General features: G+C 54.6%; 1 protein-coding gene across 7 annotated transcripts in view; it reads right to left on the bottom strand.

Annotated features, from left to right (window-relative positions):
* Positions 1–6,221: 6,221 nt before the first annotated feature.
* SLC35F5 (solute carrier family 35 member F5) overlaps positions 6,222–24,629 on the bottom strand; it is an 82,266-nt gene continuing 63,858 nt past the window's right edge. For 4 of the 7 annotated variants that reach the window (XM_089664267.1, XM_089664265.1, XM_089664266.1 and 1 more), the window contains 6 exons: positions 17,939–18,043; positions 16,090–16,249; positions 12,054–12,144; positions 9,678–9,832; positions 9,515–9,623; positions 6,222–6,694 (listed from right to left, as the gene is read on the bottom strand). In XM_089664267.1, coding sequence (XP_089520393.1) covers positions 9,521–9,623; positions 9,678–9,832; positions 12,054–12,144; positions 16,090–16,249; positions 17,939–18,043 — 614 coding nt within the window. In that variant the 3' untranslated portion in view covers positions 6,222–6,694; positions 9,515–9,520. Of the gene's footprint in view, positions 6,695–9,495; positions 9,624–9,677; positions 9,833–12,053; positions 12,145–16,089; positions 16,250–17,938; positions 18,044–24,629 lie in introns of all 7 variants that reach the window. The other 3 variants (XM_089664269.1, XM_089664271.1, XM_089664270.1) reach the window with 3 other exon arrangements.

Raw genomic sequence — 24,629 nt, forward strand, 5'->3', positions numbered from 1 at the left:
CTCGCCCATTCACCAACTTTAGACCCCGCCCATTCACAAACCTCAGACCCCACCCATTCAAACCTCTGACCCCGCCCAATCACAAACTCCAGCCATTCACAAACCTCTGACCCCGCCCAATCACAAACCTCTGACCCTTCCCGTTCGGGGAACCAGACCCCTCACCTTCACCAACCTCAGACCCCGCCCATTCACCAACCTCTGACCCCGCCCATTCACAAACCCCAGCCATTCACAAACCTCTGACCCTTCCTGTTTGGGAACCAGACCCCTCCCATTCCCCAACCTCAGACCCTGCCCATTCACAAACCTCTGACCCCACTTGTTTAAACCTCTGACCCCGCCCATTCACAAACCTCTGACCCTTCCCTTTTGGGAACCAGACCCCTCCCATTCACCAACCTCAGATCCCGCCAATTCACAAACCTCTGGACCCCTCCCATTCAGGAACCAGACCCCTCCTGTTCACCAACCTCTGACCTCGCCCATTCACCAACCTCAGACCCCACCCATTCACCAACCTCTGACCTCGCCCATTCACCAACCTCAGACCCCGCCCATTCACCAACCTCAGACCCCTCCCATTTGGGAACCAGGCCCCTCCCATTAACAAACCTCAGACTGCTATCTCTTCAGAGCTGATCCGATTCTTACACTGCGACCCCCTACTCCGCCCATAACACGGTACGATCCGATTCCGACCCCGCCACCCCCTACTCCGCCCATAACACGGTACGATCCGATTCCGACCCCGCCACCCCCTACTCCGCCCATAACACGGTACGATCCGATTCCGACCCCGCCACCCCCTACTCCGCCCATAACACGGTACGATCCGATTCCGACCCCGCCACCCCCTACTCCGCCCATAACACGGTACGATCTGATTAGACACCGCGACCCCCTACTCTTCCCATAACACGGTACGATCCGATTCTGACCCCGCCACCCCCTACTCCACCCATAACACGGTACGATCCGATTCCGACCCCGCCACCCCCTACTCCACCCATAACACGGTACGATCCGATTCCGACCCCCTACTCCGCCCATAAGACGGCACGATCTGATTAGACACCGCGACCCCCTACTCTTCCCATAATACGGTACGATCTGATTCCGACCCCCTACTCCACCCATAACACAGTACGATCCGATTCCGAACCCCTACTCCACCCATAACACGGTACGATCCGATTCCGAACCCCTACTCCACCCATAACACGGTACGATCCGATTCCGAACCCCTACTCCACCCATAACACGGTACGATCCGATTCCGAACCCCTACTCCACCCATAACACGGTACGATCCGATTCCGAACCCCTACTCCACCCATAACACGGTACGATCCGATTCCGAACCCCTACTCCACCCATAACACGGTACGATCCGATTCCGACACCGTGACCCCCTACTCCACCCATAACACGGTACGATCCGATTCCGAACCCCTACTCCACCCATAACACGGTACGATCCGATTCCGAACCCCTACTCCACCCATAACACGGTACGATCCGATTCCGACACCGTGACCCCCTACTCCACCCATAACACGGTACGATCCGATTCCGACCCCGTGGGTCCCTCGCACCGCACACAAGGAGAAAGACTCCACCCATAACCCAGCTGGGGTGTGCCCCCAGGATGGAGCCCCGCCCACTGACACATGAACAGAGACGACATCATCACAGACCATCAGATTTATTTGACACAAGAAGATTTTTCACATAAAACATCATAAATCATCCTGAGATTAGAAGGCCGCCGGCCGGCCGGGTCACGGGAGGCGTGATGACGTCCAGGAGGTTGTAGTGTTTGTAGGAATTGGGAAGACTGTCCATACTAAGCAGCCAGAACATCCATCACTTCTGGGCGGAGCAGAGCGCAGGCACCAGGGGGTGTGTCCAAGAACCAGGAGGAGGTGCAGACTTTGTATTAGGAAGAATGGGATCTTCCTGGAGGGAATTCCGAGGCTGTTGGGATATACTGCCACCTACAGGAGGACTGAAAACTGGAAAACACTTGTGGGCCAGCCCAGGTGAACCCCTCCTACTCCCAGCATGCCTTAGGATTGTGGAAAAGCGGGAGTGGTCACAGACGCCAAAAGGTGGGACCTGCGTCCTTCAATCCACTACAAGAGGCGGGACCTGCGTCCTTCAATCCACTACAAGAGGCGGGACCTGCGTCCTTCAATCCACTACAAAAGGCGGGACCTGCGTCCTTCAATCCACTACAAAAGGCGGGACCTGCGTCCTTCAATCCACTACAAAAGGCGGGACCTGCGTCCTTCAATCCACTACAAGAGGCGGGACCTGCGTCCTTCAATCAACTACAATAGGCGGGACCTGCGTCCTTCAATCCACCACAAGAGGCGGGACCTGCGTCCTTCAATCGACTACAAGAGGCGGGACCTGCGTCCTTCAATCCACCACAAGAGGTGGGACCTGCGTCCTTCAATCAACTACAAGAGCCGGGACCTGCATCCTTCAATCAACTACAAGAGCCGGGACCTGCATCCTTCAATCCACTACAAGAGGCAGGACCTGGTGGACCTGCGTCCTTCAATCCACTACAAGAGGCGGGACCTGCGTCCTTCAATCCACTACAAGAGGCGGGACCTGCATCCTTCAATCCACCACAAGAGGCAGGACCTGCGTCCTTCAATCGACTACAATAGGCGGGACCTGCATCCTTCAATCCACCACAAGAGGCGGGACCTGCGTCCTTCAATCCACTACAAGAGGCGGGACCTGCGTCCTTCAATCCACTACAAGAGGCGGGACCTGCATCCTTCAATCCACTACAAGAGGCGGGACCTGCGTCCTTCAATCCACTACAAGAGGCGGGACCTGCGTCCTTCAATCCACCACAAGAGGCGGGACCTGCGTCCTTCAATCGACTACAAGAGGCGGGACCTGCATCCTTCAATCCACCACAAGAGGCGGGACCTGCGTCCTTCAATCCACTACAAGAGGCGGGACCTGCGTCCTTCAATCCTCTACAAGAGGCGGGACCTGCGTCCTTCAATCCTCTACAAGAGGCGGGACCTGCGTCCTTCAATCCACTACAAGAGGCGGGACCTGCGTCCTTCAATCCACCACAAGAGGCGGGACCTGCGTCCTTCAATCCACCACAAGAGGCGGGGCCTGCGTCCTTCAATCCTCTACAAGAGGCGGGACCTGCGTCCTTCAATCCTCTACAAGAGGCGGGACCTGCATCCTTCAATCCTCTACAAGAGGCGGGACCTGCATCCTTCAATCCACTACAAGAGGCGGGACCTGCGTCCTTCAATCCACCACAAGAGGCGGGACCTGCATCCTTCAATCCACCACAAGAGGCGGGACCTGCGTCCTTCAATCCACTACAAGAGGCGGGACCTGCGTCCTTCAATCCACTACAAGAGGCGGGACCTGCGTCCTTCAATCCACTACAAGAGGCGGGACCTGCGTCCTTCAATCCACTACAAGAGGCGGGACCTGCGTCCTTCAATCCACTACAAGAGGCGGGACCTGCGTCCTTCAATCCACTACAAGAGGCGGGACCTGCGTCCTTCAATCCACTACAAGAGGCGGGACCTGCATCCTTCAATCCACTACAAGAGATGAATCTGGTTTTCTTTATGGCCACTGGAACTCTGAATTTGGAAGTAATGGGAGGAGTAGAAGGGGGTGTACCAACCACGCTACATGTAGGAGGGGTACATCGGGCACGCTACACGTAGGAGGGGTACACCGGGCGTGCTACATGTAGGAGGGGTACACCGGGCGCGCTACACGTAGGAGGGGTACATCGGGCACGCTACACGTAGGAGGGGTACATCGGGCACGCTACACGTAGGAGGGGTACACCGGGCGTGCTACATGTAGGAGGGGTACACCGGGCGCGCTACACGTAGGAGGGGTACATCGGGCACGCTACACGTAGGAGGGGTACACCGGGCGCGCTACACGTAGGAGGGGTACACCGGGCGCGCTACACGTAGGAGGGGTACACCGGACGCGCTACACATAGGAGGGGTACACCGGGCGCGCTACACGTAGGAGGGGTACACCGGGCGCGCTACACGTAGGAGGGGTACACCGGGCGCGCTACACGTAGGAGGGGTACATCGGGCGCGCTACACGTAGGAGGGGTACATCGGGCACGCTACACGTAGGAGGGGTACACCGGGCGCGCTACACGTAGGAGGGGGTGCACCGGGCGCGCTACACGTAGGAGGGGTTGCACCGGGCGCGCTACACGTAGGAGGGGTACACCGGGCGCGCTACACGTAGGAGGGGTACATCGGGCACGCTACACGTAGGAGGGGTACACCGGGCGCGCTACACGTAGGAGGGGTACACCGGGCGCGCTACACGTAGGAGGGGTACACCGGGCGCGCTACACGTAGGAGGGGTACACCGGGCGCGCTACACGTAGGAGGGTTGCACCGGGCGTGCTACACGTAGGAGGGTTGCATCGGGCGCGGTATAAGAGGGGTTTCACTGGGCGCACTCTGTAGGAGGGGCTATAATGGGCTGTCCACAATCCTCCTGTTGGTGGCAGTATAACCCGGGGGGGGGCTCTGAATTCCTGTGTCCAATACTGGAGAGAAACTCCCAGCCGTCTCATGCCTTATTGTACCCCATTAGTCCGGCTCCGTCCCCCATCCCCCATTAGTCCGGCTCCGTCCCCCATTAGTCCAGCTCTGTCCCCCATCCCCCATTAGTCCGGCTCCGTCCCCCATTAGTCCAGCTCTGTCCCCCATCCCCCATTAGTCCGGCTCCGTCCCCCATTAGTCCAGCTCTGTCCCCCATCCCCCATTAGTCCGGCTCCGTCCCCCATTAGTCCGGCTCCGTCCCCCATTAGTCCGGCTCCGTCCCCCATCCCCCATTAGTCCAGCTCCATCCCCCATCCCCCCCTCTTATTAGTCAGCTCCATCACCCATATCTAATAGTCCGGCTCCGTCCCCATCCCCCGTCCTGACAACACAGAAATAATCCATTGGCTGAGAATTGCTTTATGGTGATGGAAACGCGTCGATGAAGATTGTTTAGTGCAAATGAGTCGTTCTCCATGAAGGAGCGCCGGAGCCGGCGGGTGATTGGAGGCCAAACCGCCAACAAGCCTGGAATGTGATGAGTAGTTCTACATTCACAGTTTGCAGTGGGAGTCGCCCCGCCCTGCCCCGCCCCCCACAGAGCTCATTACTGACATTCCAGCGGACATTCTTCAGATGAATGATGTCACTCCGAGCAGCGCGGCGCGCCAAGGAGGCAGGAAACCACGACGGCCGAGTGCACACAGCACCGAGCGCACCACACGCCCCGTACACACAGCGCCGAGCGCACCACACGCCCCGTACACACAGCGCCGAGCGCACCGTACACCCCGTACACACAGCACCGAGCGCACCACACGCCCCGTACACACAGCGCCGAGCGCACCGCACACCCCGTACACACAGCGCCGAGCGCACCGCACACCCCGTACACACAGCGCCGAGCGCACCACACGCCCCGTACACACAGTGCCGAGCGCACCGCACACCCCGTACACACAGCACCGAGCGCACCACACGCCCCGTACACACGGCACCGAGCGCACCGCACACCCCGTACACACAGCGCCGAGCGCACCGCACACCCCGTACACACAGCGCCGAGCGCACCGCACACCCCGTACACACAGCACCGAGCGCACCACACGCCCCGTACACACAGCGCCGAGCGCACCGCACACCCCGTACACACAGCGCCGAGCGCACCGCACCTAGCGCACCACACGCCCCGTACACACGGCACCGAGCGCACCACACGCCCCGTACACACGGCACCGAGCGCACCGCACACCCCGTACACACAGCGCCGAGCGCACCGCACACCCCGTACACACAGCACCGAGCGCACCGCACGCCCCGTACACACAGCGCCGAGCGCACCACACGCCCCGTACACACAGCACCGAGCGCACCGCACACCCCGTACACACAGCACCGAGCGCACCACACGCCCCGTACACACGGCGCCGAGCGCACCACACTCCCCGTACACACGGCACCGAGCGCACCGCACACCCCGTACACACGGCACCGAGCGCACCGCACACCCCGTACACACGGCACCGAGCGCACCACACGCCCCGTACACACAGCGCCGAGCACACCACACGCCCCGTACACACAGCGCCGAGCGCACCACACGCCCCGTACACACAGCGCCGAGCGCACCACACGCCCCTTACACACAGCGCAGAGCGCACCACACGCCCCTTACACACAGCGCAGAGCGCACCACACGTCCCTTACACACAGCGCCGAGTGCAACACACATTTCGTTCAGAGCATACTACCATCCACCCGTCAGACTACACATGGACCAGTCACATACACAGACAATCATGAAGACAACATACAAGCTGATTGGACAGAACTCAGGAGACGGGCCGGGTGTCAAAGCGTTCTGGCTCAGTACAGATGAGGTCAGTTTCAGACAGATTCGGGTTCAGAAGGTCGGTCGGTATTCCTCCAATGTCGGCGTGTTCGGGTCCATACTCCGGTATACAGCAGGATGTGAGGTGTCCCCGGATACTCAGGGGCAGCAGCTGGCAATTGGCTCATTAAGGCAGCTGGATGGTGGGGGTGCAGCATCAACAGTTCTGGACAAGGAATGTCCCCCAATGATTGTCACTCCGCCAGGGAAGGCTCAGCTAGAGGAGAGCAGAGACATCAACATCACCGACATCATCACCAACATCATCAACAACACCATCAACATCACCATCATCATCATCACCAACATCATCAACATCATCACCATCATCATCACCATCACCAACATCACCACCATCATTATCACCATCACTATCAAGATCATCATCATCACCATCATCACCAACATCATTATCAACATCACCATCAAGATCATCATCATCACCATCACCACCATCATTATCAACATCACTATCAAGATCACCATCATCACCATCAAGATCATCATCATCACCATCATCATCACCATCATCATCACCAACATCACCACCATCATTATCAACATCACCATCAAGATCATCATCATCACCATCACCACCATCATTATCAACATCACTATCAAGATCACCATCATCACCATCATCACCATCAAGATCACCATCATCACCATCAAGATCATCATCATCACCATCATCATCATCACCATCACCAACATCACCACCATCATTATCACCATCACCATCAAGATCATCATCATCACCATCATCACCAACATCATTATCAACATCACCATCAAGATCATCATCATCACCATCAACACCAACATCACCATCATCATCACCAACATCAACACCAACATTACCATCATCATCATCACCAACATCATCAACATCACCATCATCATCACCAACATCAACATCATCATCATCACCATCATTATCATCACCATCATCATCACCAACATCACCGACATCATCATCACCATCATCAACATCATCATCACCATCATCATCATCACCAACATTACCATCATCATCACCATCATCAACATCATCATCACCATCATCATCATCACCAACATTACCATCATCATCATTTTCATCACCATCATCACCATCACCAACATTACCATCATCATCATTTTCATCACCATCATCACCAACATCATCAACATCATCATCACCAACATTACCATCATCATCATTTTCATCACCATCACCAACATCATCATCAACACCAACATCATCACCAACATTATCATCACCATCATCATCATCACCAACATCATCATCACCATCATCACCATCACCAACATCAACACCAACATCATCACCAACATCATCATCACCAACATCATCATCATCATCACCAACATCACCATCATCACCAACATCATCATCATCACCAACATCACCATCATCATCATCACCACCAACATCACCATCATCATCATCATCACCAACATCACCATCATCATCATCATCATCACCATCATCACCAACATCACCATCATCACCAACATCATCAACATCATCATCACCAACATTACCATCATCATCATCATCATCACCATCAGCATCATCATTTTCATCACCATCATCATTTTCATCACCATCATCATTATTATCAACAACATTACCACCATCAACACCATAATTATCATCACCATCATAACCACCACCACAATCATCATCAACACCACCATCATCATCATCACCAACACCACCACCACAATCATCATCAACAACACCACCACAATCATCATCACCACTACCATCACCACCACCACAATCATCATCACCACTACCATCACCACCACCACAATCATCATCACCACTACCATCACCACCACCACAATCATCATCACCACTACCATCACCATCACCACAATCATCACCAACACCACCACCACAATCATCATCACCACTACCATCACCACCACCACAATCATCATCAACAACACCACCACCACAATCATCATCACCACTACCATCACCATCACCACAATCACCACCATCACCACCACCACAATCATCATCAACAACACCATCACCACCACCATCACCACAATCATCATCACCACTACCATCACCACCACCACAATCATCATCACCACTACCATCACCATCACCACAATCATCACCAACACCACCACCACAATCATCATCACCACTACCATCACCACCACCACAATCATCATCAACAACACCATCACCACCACCATCACCACAATCATCATCACCACCACCATCACCACCACCACAATCATCATCACCACCACCACAATCATCATCACCACTACCATCACCACCACCACAATCATCATCACCACCACCACAATCATCATCACCACTACCATCACCACCACCACAATCATCATCACCACTACCATCACCACCACCACAATCATCATCAACAACACCATCACCACCACCATCACCACAATCATCATCACCACCACCACAATCATCATCACCACCACCACAATCATCATCACCACCACCACAATCATCATCACCACCACCACAATCATCATCACCACTACCATCACCACCACCACAATCATCATCACCACCACCACAATCATCATCACCACCACCACAATCATCACCACCACCACAATCATCACCACCACCACAATCATCATCAACAACACCATCACCACCACCACCACAATCATCATCATCACCACCACCACAATCATCATCACCACCACCACAATCATCACCACCACCACAATCATCACCACCACCACAATCATCATCAACAACACCATCACCACCACCACCACAATCATCATCATCACCACCACCACAATCATCATCACCACCACCACAATCATCATCAACACCACCACCATCACCACCACCACAATCATCATCAACAACACCATCACCACCACCATCACCACAATCATCATCACCACCACCACAATCATCATCACCACCACCACAATCATCATCATCACCACCACAGCCAGCACCACCAACACCACAGAGCCACGCTTGCTTATCAGCACCTCCAGTGATACGACTCACCCTCCTCTATGAGCAGCCTCCAGGGTCGTCCTCGGGGCCGATGGCGTGTAGCGGGATGAGGCTCTGAGTCTGTTCCGTGTCCTCGGATGTCCTGGGATACAAAACATTCCTGAGCGGAGAGGAAGAGACAACATCCGTGTGATACAAGAAATGTGTCACCTACCTTGCTGGCCGATGCTTCCGGCATATGAAGGCGAAGATCCTCCGCATGGCCACCATCACCGGATCCCAGTTGTTGTAGTGGCAGAGCAACGTCACGATAAAGAAGGAGATGAAGACGGGGAGAGCGCCGGCAAAGAACACCCACGAGAAGCTCACCTGCAACAGGACAGACCACGGCTGATACACTGCAACCAGGAACAGAACAGACCACGGCTGATACACTGCGACCGGGAACAGAACAGACCACGGCTGATACACTGCGACCGGGAACAGGACAGACCACGGCTGATACACTGCGACCGGGAACATGACAGACCAAGGCTGATACACTGCGACCGGGAACATGACAGACCACGGTTGATACACTGCGACCGGGAACAGGACAGACCACGGCTGATACACTACGACCGGGAACATGACAGACCACGGCTGATACACTGCGACCGGGAACATGACAGACCACGGTTGATACACTGCGACCGGGAACAGGACAGACCACGGCTGATACACTGCGACCGGGAACATGACAGACCACGGTTGATACACTGCGACCGGGAACATGACAGACCACGGCTGATACACTGCGACCGGGAACAGGACAGACCACGGCTGATACACTGCGACCGGGAACAGGACAGACCAAGGCTGATACACTGCGACCGGGAACATGACAGACCACGGCTGATACACTGCGACCGGGAACATGACAGACCAAGGCTGATACACTGCGACCGGGAACAGAACAGACCACGGCTGATAAACTGCGACCGGGAACAGAACAGACCACGGCTGATACACTGCGACCGGGAACAGGACAGACCACGGCTGATACACTGCGACCGGGAACAGGACAGACCACGGCTGATACACTGCGACCGGGAACATGACAGACCAAGGCTGATACACTGCGACCGGGAACATGACAGACCACGGTTGATACACTGCGACCGGGAACAGGACAGACCACGGCTGATACACTGCGACCGGGAACAGGACAGACCACGGCTGATACACTGCGACCGGGAACAGGACAGACCAAGGCTGATACACTGCGACCGGGAACATGACAGACCACGGCTGATACACTGCGACCGGGAACAGGACAGACCACGGCTGATACACTGCGACCGGGAACAGGACAGACCACGGTTGATACACTGCGACCGGGAACATGACAGACCAAGGCTGATACACTGCGACCGGGAACATGACAGACCACGGTTGATACACTGCGACCAGGAACAGGACAGACCACGGCTGATACACTGCGACCGGGAACATGACAGACCACGGCTGATACACTGCGACCGGGAACATGACAGACCACGGCTGATACACTGCGACTGGGAACAGGACAGACCACGGCTGATACACTGCGACCGGGAACAGGACAGACCACGGCTGATACACTGCGACCGGGAACAGGACAGACCACGGCTGATACACTGCGACCGGGAACAGGACAGACCACGGCTGATACACTGCGACCGGGAACAGGACAGACCACGGCTGATACACTGCGACCGGGAACATGACAGACCACGGCTGATACACTGCGACCGGGAACATGACAGACCACGGCTGATACACTGCGACCGGGAACATGACAGACCACGGCTGATACACTGCAACCGGGAACAGAACAGACCACGGCTGATACACTGCGACCGTGAACATGAAAGACCACGGCTGATACACTGCGACCGGGAACATGACAGACCACGGCTGATACACTGCGACCGGGAACAGGACAGACCACGGCTGATACACTGCGACCGGGAACAGGACAGACCACGGCTGATACACTGCGACCGGGAACAGGACAGACCACGGCTGATACACTGCGACCGGGAACATGACAGACCACGGCTGATACACTGCGACCGGGAACAGGACAGACCACGGCTGATACACTGCGACCGGGAACATGACAGACCACGGCTGATACACTGCGACCGGGAACAGGACAGACCACGGCTGATACACTGCGACCGGGAACATGACAGACCACGGCTGATACACTGCGACCGGGAACAGGACAGACCACGGCTGATACACTGCGACCGGGAACAGGCCAGACCACGGCTGATGGAGGGGTGTCTGGGTAGCATCACGAGGGTCACGTCACAGATCTCGGGGTGTGTTAGGGAGGATCCGGATCCTATGACAACTCAGAATCACCATCAGAGGGTGAATCTTCCCAGAGGGGACACGGATGACTGACTGGGGGTCTCCCCTCACCCCTCTCCGGGGGTCTCCCTCCCCTCTCCCCCCCCAGCCGGGGTCTCCCCTCACCCCTCTCCGAGGGTCTCCCTCCCCCCCCCTGGTGGACTCCCCCCTCCCGGGGGGTCTGGCCCCCCCACACAGACGCACATACCTTCTGCATGCAGATATCAGCGATGATGGAGAGGGGGATGGTAAGACTCAGCGCCAGGGTGCCAATCAGAGACGAGGTCAGGAAGCAGCCCCTACAACACACAAAGAGCACCGGTTACACGCCATGACACTGAATGGGGTCACACACGGCCGATGCGGAGCCGCACACACCGAATGGGGTCACACACGGCCGATGCGGAGCCGCACACACTGAATGGGGTCACACACGGCCGATGCGGAGCCACACACACCGAATGGGGTCACACACGGCCGATGCGGAGCCGCACACACCAAATGGGGTCACACACGGCCGATGCGGAGCCGCACACACCGAATGGGGTCACACACGGCCGATGCGGAGCCGCACACACTGAATGGGGTCACACACGGCCGATGCGGAGCCACACACACCGAATGGGGTCACACACGGCCGATGCGGAGCCGCACACACCAAATGGGGTCACACACGGCCGATGCGGAGCCGCACACACCGAATGGGGTCACACACGGCCGATGCGGAGCCGCACACACCGAATGGGGTCACACACGGCCGATGCGGAGCCGCACACACTGAATGGGGTCACACACGGCCGATGCGGAGCCGCACATACCAAATGGGGTCACACACGGCCGATGCGGAGCCGCACACACCGAATGGGGTCACACACGGCCGATGCGGAGCCGCACATACCGAATGGGGTCACACACGGCCGATGCGGAGCCGCACACACCGAATGGGGTCACACGCGGCCGATGCGGAACCGCACACACCGAATGGGGTCACACGCGGCCGATGCAGAGCCGCACATACCAAATGGGGTCACACACGGCCGATGCGGAGCCGCACACACTGAATGGGGTCACACACGGCCGATGCGGAGCCGCACACACCGAATGGGGTCACACATGGCCGATGCGGAGCCGCACACACCGAATGGGGTCACACACGGCCGATGCGGAGCCGCACACACCGAATGGGGTCACACACGGCCGATGCGGAGCCGCACACACCGAATGGGGTCACAAACGGCCGACGCAGAGCCGCACACACTGAATGGGGTCACACACGGCCGATGCGGAGCCGCACACACCGAATGGGGTCACAGACGGCCGATGCGGAGCCGCACACACCGAATGGGGTCACAAACGGCCGATGCGGAGCCGCGCACACTGAATGGGGTCACACACGGCCGATGCGGAGCCGCGCACACTGAACCAGCTCCTGAACACAGCATATCTCAGGGAGCAGATCTGGGTGTTTGCCGCCATCTGGTGTTCATATCACAGTACAGCACAGGCAGCGCACCGACCAACGGAAAATATATCTTCTGGGATTTCTTCCAAAGTTGCAGCTGATGAGGCAGAGTCCCTTCCAGATGGGGGCGGAGTCCCTTCCAGATGGGGGCGGAGTCCCTTCCAGATGGGGGTGGAGTCACTTCCACATGGAGGCGGAGTCACTTCCACATGGAGGCGGAGTCCCTTCCAGATGGGGAAGCCCACCAATCCCACAGAGGGAGGTCACGGAGAATCATCCTAATGCTGAACACCAAAATCAGGGATCCCACCAGAGGGACAGGAAAGGAGCTCCAACCAGCCACACGGCAATCAATCAAAACCAGCTGGACCCACAAATTCCGCAGAACACCCGAAGTGGTCAGCAAGAATGGGGGGAAGTCTCTAGAAGGAACCCGGGACTAAGGCCAAGTGAGAAGGACCGGCCACGCTACAGGAGAAGGCCTGAAGCCTTCACACCCCTGAGCCCCCCAGGATGAAAGGATGAAACCTCTGTGGTAGGGGGCTGCCTAGCCAGAGACTTTCCAGGGAACATCAGAACTCGACCCCACAAAGTCAGAACCTGTAGACAGATAGAACTGAGGATGAATACATCGGTATCTGGCACACAAGGTACCACTGGGCACTCCAAGAGGATCCTGCAGGAGATCCTCCTCCCCAATCTTTGCCCAGAAGTTCTAGGTCTAAGAGGACTCCTCCCCCCAGATCCAGCAAACCAACCGCCGCAGAGCAATGGAGAGGAATCTACAGATAAGAACATTCACCAAATGAAGAGCAAAGCAAGAAATGGCCTCTGAAGAACGTTCCTCAAGTGACTGCAGACCAGCCAAAGGAGAAGAAGGAAGACCTAACCCCAGGTGGTCGGGACCCACACCGTCCGTGTGAAGATATCTGAGCATTCTGCCTGCTGGTGATCTAGACATGGATGGCGCCCCCCAGTGATCACCTCCACCTATAATGGAGGATCTAGGTACATGAACCTCTCCTCCATGCCCAGAGCCTACCAGTCCATAAGGGAAGGACTCTCACTCCTTACTGGTGGAAGAACAACCTAGACGGTGTCCAATGGAGTCCGAACCAGATCTGTCCAAGGCAGGATCACATGATGGAGAAGAAACCACCCGTTCTGGAAGGCCCCGGGAAAAATGAAGCCTGTCAGATACGGGGAGTCCATCCCTGCTGCCTGGAGAGGATACAGGATCGCACCAGAAACTACCCGGTCCATGGAGACACCGACTTCTACACTGACCATGGAAGGGGGATGAAATCGACTGAGGAGCGAGGAGGAGGAGAGGGAGGAGACTGGGAGGGAGGGAGGAGAGAAGGAGGAGGGAGGAGGAGGAGGAGGAGAGAAGAAAGAGGAAGGAGACACATACATCCGACTGCTACACTGACCATGGAAGGGGGATGAAATCGACTGAGGAGCAAGGAGGAGGAGAGGGAGGAGACTGGGAGGGAGGGAGGAGAGAAGGAGGAGGGAGGAGGAGGAGAGAAGGAGAGAAGGAGGAGAGAAGGAGGAGGGAGGAGGAGGAGAGAAGGAGGAGGGAGGAGGAGGAGAGAAGGAGGAGGGAGGAGGAGGAGAGAAGGAGGAGGAGAGAAGGAGAGAAGGAGGAGGGAGGAGGAGGAGAGAAGGAGGAGGGAGGAGAAGGAGGAGGGAGGAGGAGGAGAGAAGGAGGAGAGAAGGAGGAGGGAGGAGGAGGAGAGAAGGAGGAGGGAGGAGGAGGAGAGAAGGAGGAGAGAAGGAGGAGAGGAGGAGGGAGGAGGAGGAGAGAAGGAGGAGGGAGGAGGAGAGAAGGAGGAGGAGAGAAGGAGGAGAGAAGAAAGAGGAAGGAGACACATACATCCAACTGCTACACTGACCATGGAAGGGGGATGAAATAGACTGAGGAGCGAGGAGGAGGGAGGAGAGAAGGAGGAGGGAGGAGGGAGGAGAGAAGGAGGAGGGAGGAGGAGGAGAGAAGGAGGAGGGAGGAGGAGGAGAGAGGGAGGAGAGGAGGAGGAGAGAAGGAAGAGGAACATAGGAGTCCATGCCCTGAGAAGTACCAGGGTTACATGGGTGACACCAAGGATTTAGGTCCTCATCCAGGTGGGAAGAGTCAGAGCTGGTGTCAGCTGACCTAGCAGTTCAGGGGGTATGTCTGGAGAGGGGGGACACTGAGTACCACCAGGATCCTCGCACAGACATGGGAATCTCCCTGAGATGTGGCCCAGGCAGCTCCAGAGACCGAGGTGGTTGGAAGAACAGACCCTGCAGGACCTGAGACCCAACAGCCGGGTGACAAATCCAGAGACGGTGAAGCCAGATGGCCTGTTGGGAGGAGGTCGGGGGTTGTCTATGTAGCAGGTTCTCCTGGGTCAGTCTGGAGGAATCACCGTCCTCCTCTCTTGCCTTGTTTTGTGAAGTGGATGAGGGAGAATGCCAGGAGACCAGGAGACAAGTAGGACATCCCAGGCCGGAGCCGGTTCTGGATACAACGGAAGCTTGTTGTGCAGTCCTGGCCCAACCTCCCCCCTCCCCCGGTGACACCCGGCATTCTCGGCTTTCTTTCCTTGCTTTGTTGGTGACACAAAAAGTGGAGAAACAAAAAGCCGAATCTGACACCAAACTTGGGAATGTAAAGGAATCCGCTGAGGGATTGGAAGTCCCGGAGAGGAAAGTGGGCGGTCACTTGCAGCAGCCAATCAGATCCCAGCTGTCATTCCACCAAGGAGGTAAATCTTGTGAGGAAGTCGCCGACACTTACCAGAGCCACAGGAACTCGCTCAGCACGGTGCCCACCAGGCCATTGATCACCAGGTACATCCACACCATGGAACTGGGAGATTCAAAGGCTTCAAACTGCGTGTAATGGAGCAAGAAGAACCCCGGCCAAAGGAGGAGGAGATTGAAGAGTCCCACAAAACCTGCAACATGTGACACAGATTATTAGTGACTGGAGGAGGAGGAGATTGAAGAGTCCCCAAAACCTGCAACATGTGACAGATTATTAGTGACTGGAGGAGGAGGAGATTGAAGAGTCCCACAAAACCTGCAACATGTGACACAGATTATTAGTGACTGGAAGAGGAGGAGATTGAAGAGTCCCACAAAACCTGCAACATGTGACACAGATTATTAGTGACTGGAGGAGGAGGAGATTGAAGAGTCCCACAAAACCTGCAACATGTGACACAGATTATTAGTGACTGGAGGAGGAGGAGATTGAAGAGTCCCACAAAACCTGCAACATGTGACACAGATTATTAGTGACTGGAGGAGGAGGAGATTGAAGAGTCCCACAAAACCTGCAACATGTGACACAGATTATTGGAGAATGGAGGAGGAGGACATAGATTATTGGAGAATGGAGGAGGAGGACACAGATTATTGGAGAATGGAGGAGGAGGACATAGATTATTGGAGAATGGAGGAGGAGGACACAGATCATTGGAGACTTGAGGAGGAGGACACAGATTATTAGTGACTGGAGGAGGAGGACACAGATTATTAGTGACTGGAAGAGGGGGACACAGATTATTAGTGACTGGAAGAGGGGGACACAGATTATTAGTGACTGGAGGAGGAGGACACAGATTATTAGTGACTGGAGGAGGACACAGATTATTGGAGAATGGAGGAAGAGGACACAGATTATTGGAGAATGGAGGAGGACGACACAGATTATTAGAGACTAGAGGAGGACACAGATTATTGGAGAATGGAGGAGGAGGACACAGATTATTGGAGAATGGAGGAGGACGACACAAATTATTGCAGACTGGAGGAGGAGGACACAGATTATTAGAGACTGGAGGAGGAGGACACAGATTATTAGTGACTGGAGGAGGAGGACACAGATTATTAGAGACTGGAGGAGGACGACACAGATTATTAATGACTGGAGGAGGACGACACAAATTATTGGAGAGTGGAGGAGGAGGACACAGATTATTAGAGACTGGAGGAGGAGGACACAGATTATTGATGACTGGAGGAGGAGGACACAGATTATTAATGACTGGAGGAGGAGAACACAGATTATTAGTGACTGGAAGAGGGGGACACAGATTATTAGTGACTGGAGGAGGGGGACACAGATTATTAGTGACTGGAGGAGGAGGACACAGATTATTAATGACTGGAGGAGGAGGACACAGATTATTAGTGACTGGAGGAGGAGGACACAGATTATTAATGACTGGAGGAAGAGGACACAGATTATTAATGACTGGAGGAGGAGGACACAGATTATTAGTGACTGGAGGAGGAGGACACAGATTATTAGTGACTGGAAGAGGGGGACACAGATTATTAGTGACTGGAGGAGGAGGACACAGATTATTGATGACTGGAAGAGGGGGACACAGATTATTAATGACTGGAGGAGGGGGACACAGATTATTAGTGACTGGAGGAGGAGGAGGACACAGATTGTTAGTGACTGGAGGAGGAGGACACAGATTATTAGTGACTGGAGGAGGAGGAGGACACAGATTATTAGTGACTGGAAGAGGGGGACACAGATTATTAGTGACTGGAGGAGGGGGACACAGATTATTAGATATGATTGGTTGTTGGGAATCACGGAATTGGTGAAGCTGAACGTCACTTACCAAAGAACATGGGAATGTCCATCCTGTCCTCCCGCTCCGTCTTCCTCTTTATCATCACAATGTAAACAGCGTAGAGCAGAGCGCCGAGCAGAGACCACAGGGAGCCTGGAGGACAGAACAGAGACTGAGCTCTATATACATTTTTGGCTCTATACACCACAATGGATGTGAAATGAAATGAACAAGATGTGCTTTACCTGCAGACTGTCAGCTTTAATTTGAGGGTATTTACATCCAAATCAGGTGAACGGTGTAGGAATTACAACAGTTTGCATATGTGCCTCCCACTTGTTAAGGGACCAAAAGTAATGGGACAATTGGCTTCTCAGCTGTTCCATGGCCAGGTGTGTGTTATTCCCTCATTATCCCAATTACAATGAGCAGATAAAAGGTCCAGAGTTCATTTCAAGTGTGCTATTTGCATTTGGAATCTGTTGCTGTCAACTCTCAAGATGAGACCCAAAAAGCTGTCACTATCAGTGAAGCCATCATTAGGCTGAAAAAACAAAAAAACCCATCAGAGAGATAGCAAAAACATTAGACGTGGCCAAAACAACTGTTTGGAACATTCTTAAAAAGAAGGAACGCACCGGTGAGCTCAGCAACACCAAAAGACCCGGAAGACCACGGAAAACAACTGTGGTGGATGAGCGAAGAATTCTTTCCCTGGTGAAGAAAACACCCTTCACAGCAGTTGGCCAGATCAAGAACACCCTCCAGGAGGTAGGTGTATGTGTGTCAAAGTCACCAATCAAGAGAAGACTTCACCAGAGTGATGGGAAGAGAAGAGTATGGAGAAGGAACTGCTCATGGTCCTCAGCATACCACCTCATCAGTGATCATGGTGGTGGTAGTGTCATGGCGTGGGCATGTATGGCTGCCAATGGAACTGCTTCTCTTGTATTTATTGATGATGTGACGGCTGACAGAAGCAGCCGGATGAATTGTGAAGTGTTTCGGGAATATTATCGGCTCATATTCAGCCAAATGCTTCACAACTCATTGGACGCTTCACAGTGCAGATGGACAATGACCCAAAGCAGACTGCAAAAGACACCAAAGAAGTGGAATGTTCTGCAATGGCCAATCACCTGACCTGAATCCGATGGAGCATTTCACTTGCTGAAGACAAAACTGAAGGGAAAATGCCCCAAGAACAAGCAGGAACTGAAGACAGTTGTAGTAAAGGCCTGGCAGAGCATCACCAGGGATGACACCCAGCGTCTGGTGATGTCTATGCGTTCCACACTTCAGGCTGTCATTGACTGCAAAGGATTTGTAACCAAGTATTAAAAAGTGACAGTTTGATTTATGATTATTATTCTGTCCCATTACTTTTGGTCCCTTAACAAGTGGGAGGCACATATGCAAACTGTTGTCATTCCTACACCGTTCACCTGATTTGGATGTAAATACCCTCAAATTAACCACATGCCACCCAGCCACTGTACAAATACGTTGGCAGGGCGGCACGGCTGGGCAAAACCATGTTTTAAAACGTATGTTTTCAAAACAGGTAGGGGGCGCACACGAGGCACACCACCGCCCTAGCTGTCCCGGTGATCACAGCCGCGGATGTCAGTCGCCGGGTCACAGCCGGTAATGCCGACCGGCAATCACTGACAGAGAGCAGGGCTGCAGTAGCTGTGCTCTCTGTCAGTTCCCTGTCAGCTCCTGACATGCTGAGCCGGAGAGAAGAGTTTATCTCTCCTGATCAGCGTGTGCCCCCCCCCCCCCCGCAGTACACACCCCGCCCCCTAGTAAAACACTCCCCTCACACAGTTAACCCTTTCAGTGAATAGTAAAGTTAACCCCTTCCTGCCCAGTGCCATTAGTACAGTGTCAGTGGGTTTTTGGCACTGATCACTGTATTGGTGTCGCTGGGGATGTCAGTGACCCCAAGTCAGTTCCCCTCCCCCCAGTGTCAGAATGTCCGCTGCAGTCCCGCCATAAGTCGCTGATCGCCCCCATAAATCGCTGATCGCCACATAAGTCGCTGATCGCCCCATAAGTCGCTGATCGCCCCCATAAGTCACTGATCGTCCTATAAGTCGCTGATCGCCCCCATAAGTCGCTGATTGCCCCCATAAGTCGCTGATCGCCCCCATAAGTCGCTGATCGCCGCTATAAGTCGCTGATCGCCCCCATAAGTCGCTGATCGCCCCCATAAGTCGCTGATCGCCCCATAAGCCGCTGATCGTCCCCATAAGTCACTGATCGCCCCATAAGTCACTGATCGCCCCATAAGTCGCTGATCGCCCCATAAGTCGCTGATCGCCACCATAAGTCAATCATCGCCGCCATAAGTCGCTGATCGCCCCCATAAGTCACTGATCGCCGCCATAAGTCGCTGATCGCCCCCATAAGTCGCTGATCGCCGCCATAAGTCGCTGATCGCCCCCATAAGTCGCTGATCGCCCCATAAGTCGCTGATCGCCCCCATAAGTCACTGATCGCCCCATAAGTCACTGATCGCCCCCATAAGTCGCTGATCGCCCCATAAGTCGCTGATCGCCCCCATAAGTCGCTGATCGCCCCCATAAGTCACTGATCGCCCCCATAAGTCACTGATCGCCCCATAAGTCGCTGATCGCCCCCATAAGTCGCTGATCACCCCATAAGTCGCTGATCACCACCATAAGTCACTGATCGCCCCCATAAGTCACTGATCGCCCCCATAAATCACTGATCACCCCCATAAGTCGCTGATCGCCCCCATAAGTCACTGATCGCCCCATAAGTCACTGATTGCCCCCATAAGTCGCTGATCGCCCCATAAGTCGCTGATCGCCCCCATAAGTCGCTGATCGCCCCATAAGTCACTAATCGCCACCATAAGTCGCTGATCACCCCCATAAATCACTAATCACCCCCATAAGTCACTGATCACCCCCATAAGTCACTGATCGCCCCCATAAATCACTGATCGCCCCCATAAGTCGCTGATCACCACGATAAGTCACTGATCACCACCATAAGTCACTGATCGCCCCATAAGTCGCTGATCACCACCATAAGTCACTGATCGCCCCCATAAGTCGCTGATCGCCCCATAAGTCGCTGATCACCACCATAAGTCACTGATCGCCCCCATAAGTCACTGATCGCCCCCATAAATCACTGATCACCCCCATAAGTCACTGATCGCCCCCATAAGTCACTGATCGCCCCATAAGTCACTGATTGCCCCCATAAGTCGCTGATCGCCACCATAAGTCACTGATCGCCCCATAAGTCGCTGATCGCCCCCATAAGTCGCTGATCGCCCCATAAGTCACTAATCGCCACCATAAGTCGCTGATCACCCCCATAAATCACTAATCACCCCCATAAGTCACTGATCGCCCCCATAAATCACTGATCGCCCCCATAAGTCGCTGATCACCACGATAAGTCACTGATCACCACCATAAGTCACTGATCGCCCCATAAGTCGCTGATCGCCACCATAAGTCGCTGATCGCCCCCCATAAGTCGCTGATCGCCACCATAAGTCGCTGATCGCCCCCATAAGTCGCTGATCGCCCCATAAGTCGCTGATCACCCCCATAAGTCGCTGATCGCCCCATAAGTCACTGATCGCCCCATAAGTCGCTGATCGCCCCATAAGTCGCTGATCACCCCCATAAGTCACTGATCGCCCCCATAAGTCACTGATCGCCCCCATAAATCACTGATCGCCCCCATAAGTCACTGATCGCCCCATAAGTCGCTGATCGCCCCCATAAGTCACTGATCGCCCCATAAGTCACTGATTGCCCCCATAAGTCGCTGATCACCCCCATAAATCGCTGATCGCCCCCCATAAGTCGCTGATCGCCACCATAAGTCGCTGATTGCCCCCATAAGTCGCTGATCACCACCATAAGTCGCTGATCGCCCCATAAGTCGCTGATCGCCGCCATAAGTCGCTGATCGCCCCCATAAGTCACTGATCGCCCCCATAAGTCACTGATCGCCCCCATAAGTCGCTGATCGCCGCCATAAATCGCTGATCGCCCCCATAAGTCGCTGATCGAAGCCATAAGTCACTGATCGCCCCCATAAGTCGCTGATCGCCCCCATAAGTCGCTGATCGCCCCATAAGTCGCTGTACACCCCCATAAGTCACTGATCGCCCCCATAAATCACTGATCGCCCCCATAAGTCGCTGATCGCCACCATAAGTCACTGATCACCACCATAAGTCACTGATCGCCCCATAAGTCACTGATCACCACCATAAGTCACTGATCGCCCCATAAGTCACTGATCGCCCCCATAAGTCACTGATCGCCCCCATAAGTCAATCATTGCCGCCATAAGTCACTGATCGCCCCCATAAGTCGCTGATCGCCGCCATAAGTCGCTGATCGCCCCCATAAGTCGCTGATCGCCCCCATAAGTCGCTGATCGCCGCCATAAATCGCTGATCGCCCCCATAAGTCGCTGATCGCCACCATAAGTCGCTGATCGCCACCATAAGTCGCTGATCGCCACCATAAGTCGCTGATCGCCATCATAAGTCGCTGATCGCCCCCATAAGTCGCTGATCGCCCCCATAAGTCGCTGATCGCCCCATAAGTCGCTGATCGCCACCATAAGTCGCTGATCGCCACCATAAGTCGCTGATCGCCACCATAAGTCGCTGATCGCCCCATAAGTCGCTGATCGCCCCATAAGTCGCTGATCGCCGCATAAGTCGCTGATCGCCCCATAAGTCGCTGATCGCCCCCATAAGTCGCTGATCGCCGCATAAGTCGCTGATCGCCCCCATAAGTCGCTGATCGCCGCATAAGTCGCTGATCGCCCCCATAAGTCGCTGATCGCCGCATAAGTCGCTGATCGCCCCATAAGTCGCTGATCGCCGCATAAGTCGCTGATCGCCTCATAAGTCGCTGATCGCCCCCATAAGTTGCTGATCGCCCCCATAAGTCGCTGATCGCCCCATAAGTCGCTGATCACCCCCAAAAGTCGCTGATCGCCCCCATAAGTCGCTGATCGCCCCCATAAGTCGCTGATCGCCGCCATAAGTCGCTGATCGCCGCCATAAGTCGCTGATCGCCCCCATAAGTCGCTGATCGCCCCATAAGTCGCTGATCGCCCCATAAGTCGCTGATCGCCCCCATAAGTCGCTGATCCCCGCCATAAGTCGCTGATCGCCCCATAAGTCGCTGATCGCCACCATAAGTCGCTGATCGCCGCCATTATTCGTACACAAAAAAATTAAACATCCGCGTATCTTTCCCGCCATTTGTAAACGCTGTAACTTTCACGTAAACCAATTAATTTACACGTATTGGGGATTTTTTTTAGCAAACAAACGTCGCAGAATGCATTTTGGCTGAAATTTATGACTTATTTGATTTTTACATTTTTTTTTACTGGACATGTTTTATAGCAAAAAGTCCAAAATATTGTTTTTTTTCCTCAAAATTGTCAGCCTTTTTTGTTTATAGCGTGAAAAATAAAACACACACAGGCGATCAAATACCACCGAAAGAAAGCTCAATTTGTGGGGAAAAAAAGGACGTAAACTTCATTTGGGTGCAGCGTTGCATGACCGCGCAATTGTCAGCTGAGTTAGTGCAGCGCCAAGTAGCAAAAAGAGGCGTGGTCAGGAAGGGGGGGGGTAGATCCTCCGGAGGGGGAGGGGTTAAAGCTGACAGTCTGCAGTTACAGCTCATCTTGTTGGTTTCATTTCACATCCATTGTGGTGTATGGAGGCAAGAATGGTGGGATTGTGTCCATGTCCCTATATACAGGGAGGGGACCGTGTGCTATATACAGGGAGGGGACCGTGCGCTATATACAGGGAGGGGACCGTGTGCTATATACAGGGAGGGGACCGTGCGCTATATACAGGGAGGGGGGACCGTGTGCTATATACAGGGAGGGGACCGTGCGCTATATACAGGGAGGGGACCGTGCGCTATATACAGGGAGGGGGGACCGTGCGCTATATACAGGGAGGGGACCGTGTGCTATATACAGGGAGGGGGGACCGTGTGCTATATACAGGGAGGGGACCGTGCGCTATATACAGGGAGGGGACCGTGCGCTATATACAGGGAGGGGACCGTGCGCTATATACAGAGAGGGGACCGTGCGCTATATACAGGGAGGGGACCGTGCGCTATATACAGAGAGGGGACCGTGCGCTATATACAGGGAGAGGACCGTGCGCTATATACAGGGAGGGGACCGTGCGCTATATACAGGGAGGGGACCGTGCGCTATATACAGGGAGGGGACCGTGCGCTATATACAGGGAGGGGACCGTGCGCTATATACAGGGAGGGGACCGTGCGCTATATACAGGGAGGGGACCGTGCTCTTTATACAGAGAGGGGACCGTGCGCTATATACAGGGAGGGGACCGTGGGCTATATACAGAGAGGGGACCGTGCGCTATATACAGGGAGGGGACCGTGGGCTATATACAGGGAGGGGACCGTGGGCTATATACAGAGAGGGGACCGTGCGCTATATACAGGGAGGGGACCGTGGGCTATATACAGGGAGGGGACCGTGTGCTATATACAGGGAGGGGACCGTGCGCTATATACAGGGAGGGGACCGTGGGCTATATACAGAGAGGGGACCGTGCGCTATATACAGGGAGGGGACCGTGTGCTATATACAGGGAGGGGACCGTGCGCTATATACAGGGAGGGGACCGTGCGCTATATACAGGGAGGGGACCGTGGGC

This window comes from Staurois parvus, unplaced genomic scaffold, assembly GCF_062004578.1.
Source record: "Staurois parvus isolate SC_StPar_1 unplaced genomic scaffold, SC_StPar_1.0 ptg001876l, whole genome shotgun sequence".
Classification (NCBI taxonomy): domain Eukaryota; kingdom Metazoa; phylum Chordata; class Amphibia; order Anura; family Ranidae; genus Staurois; species Staurois parvus.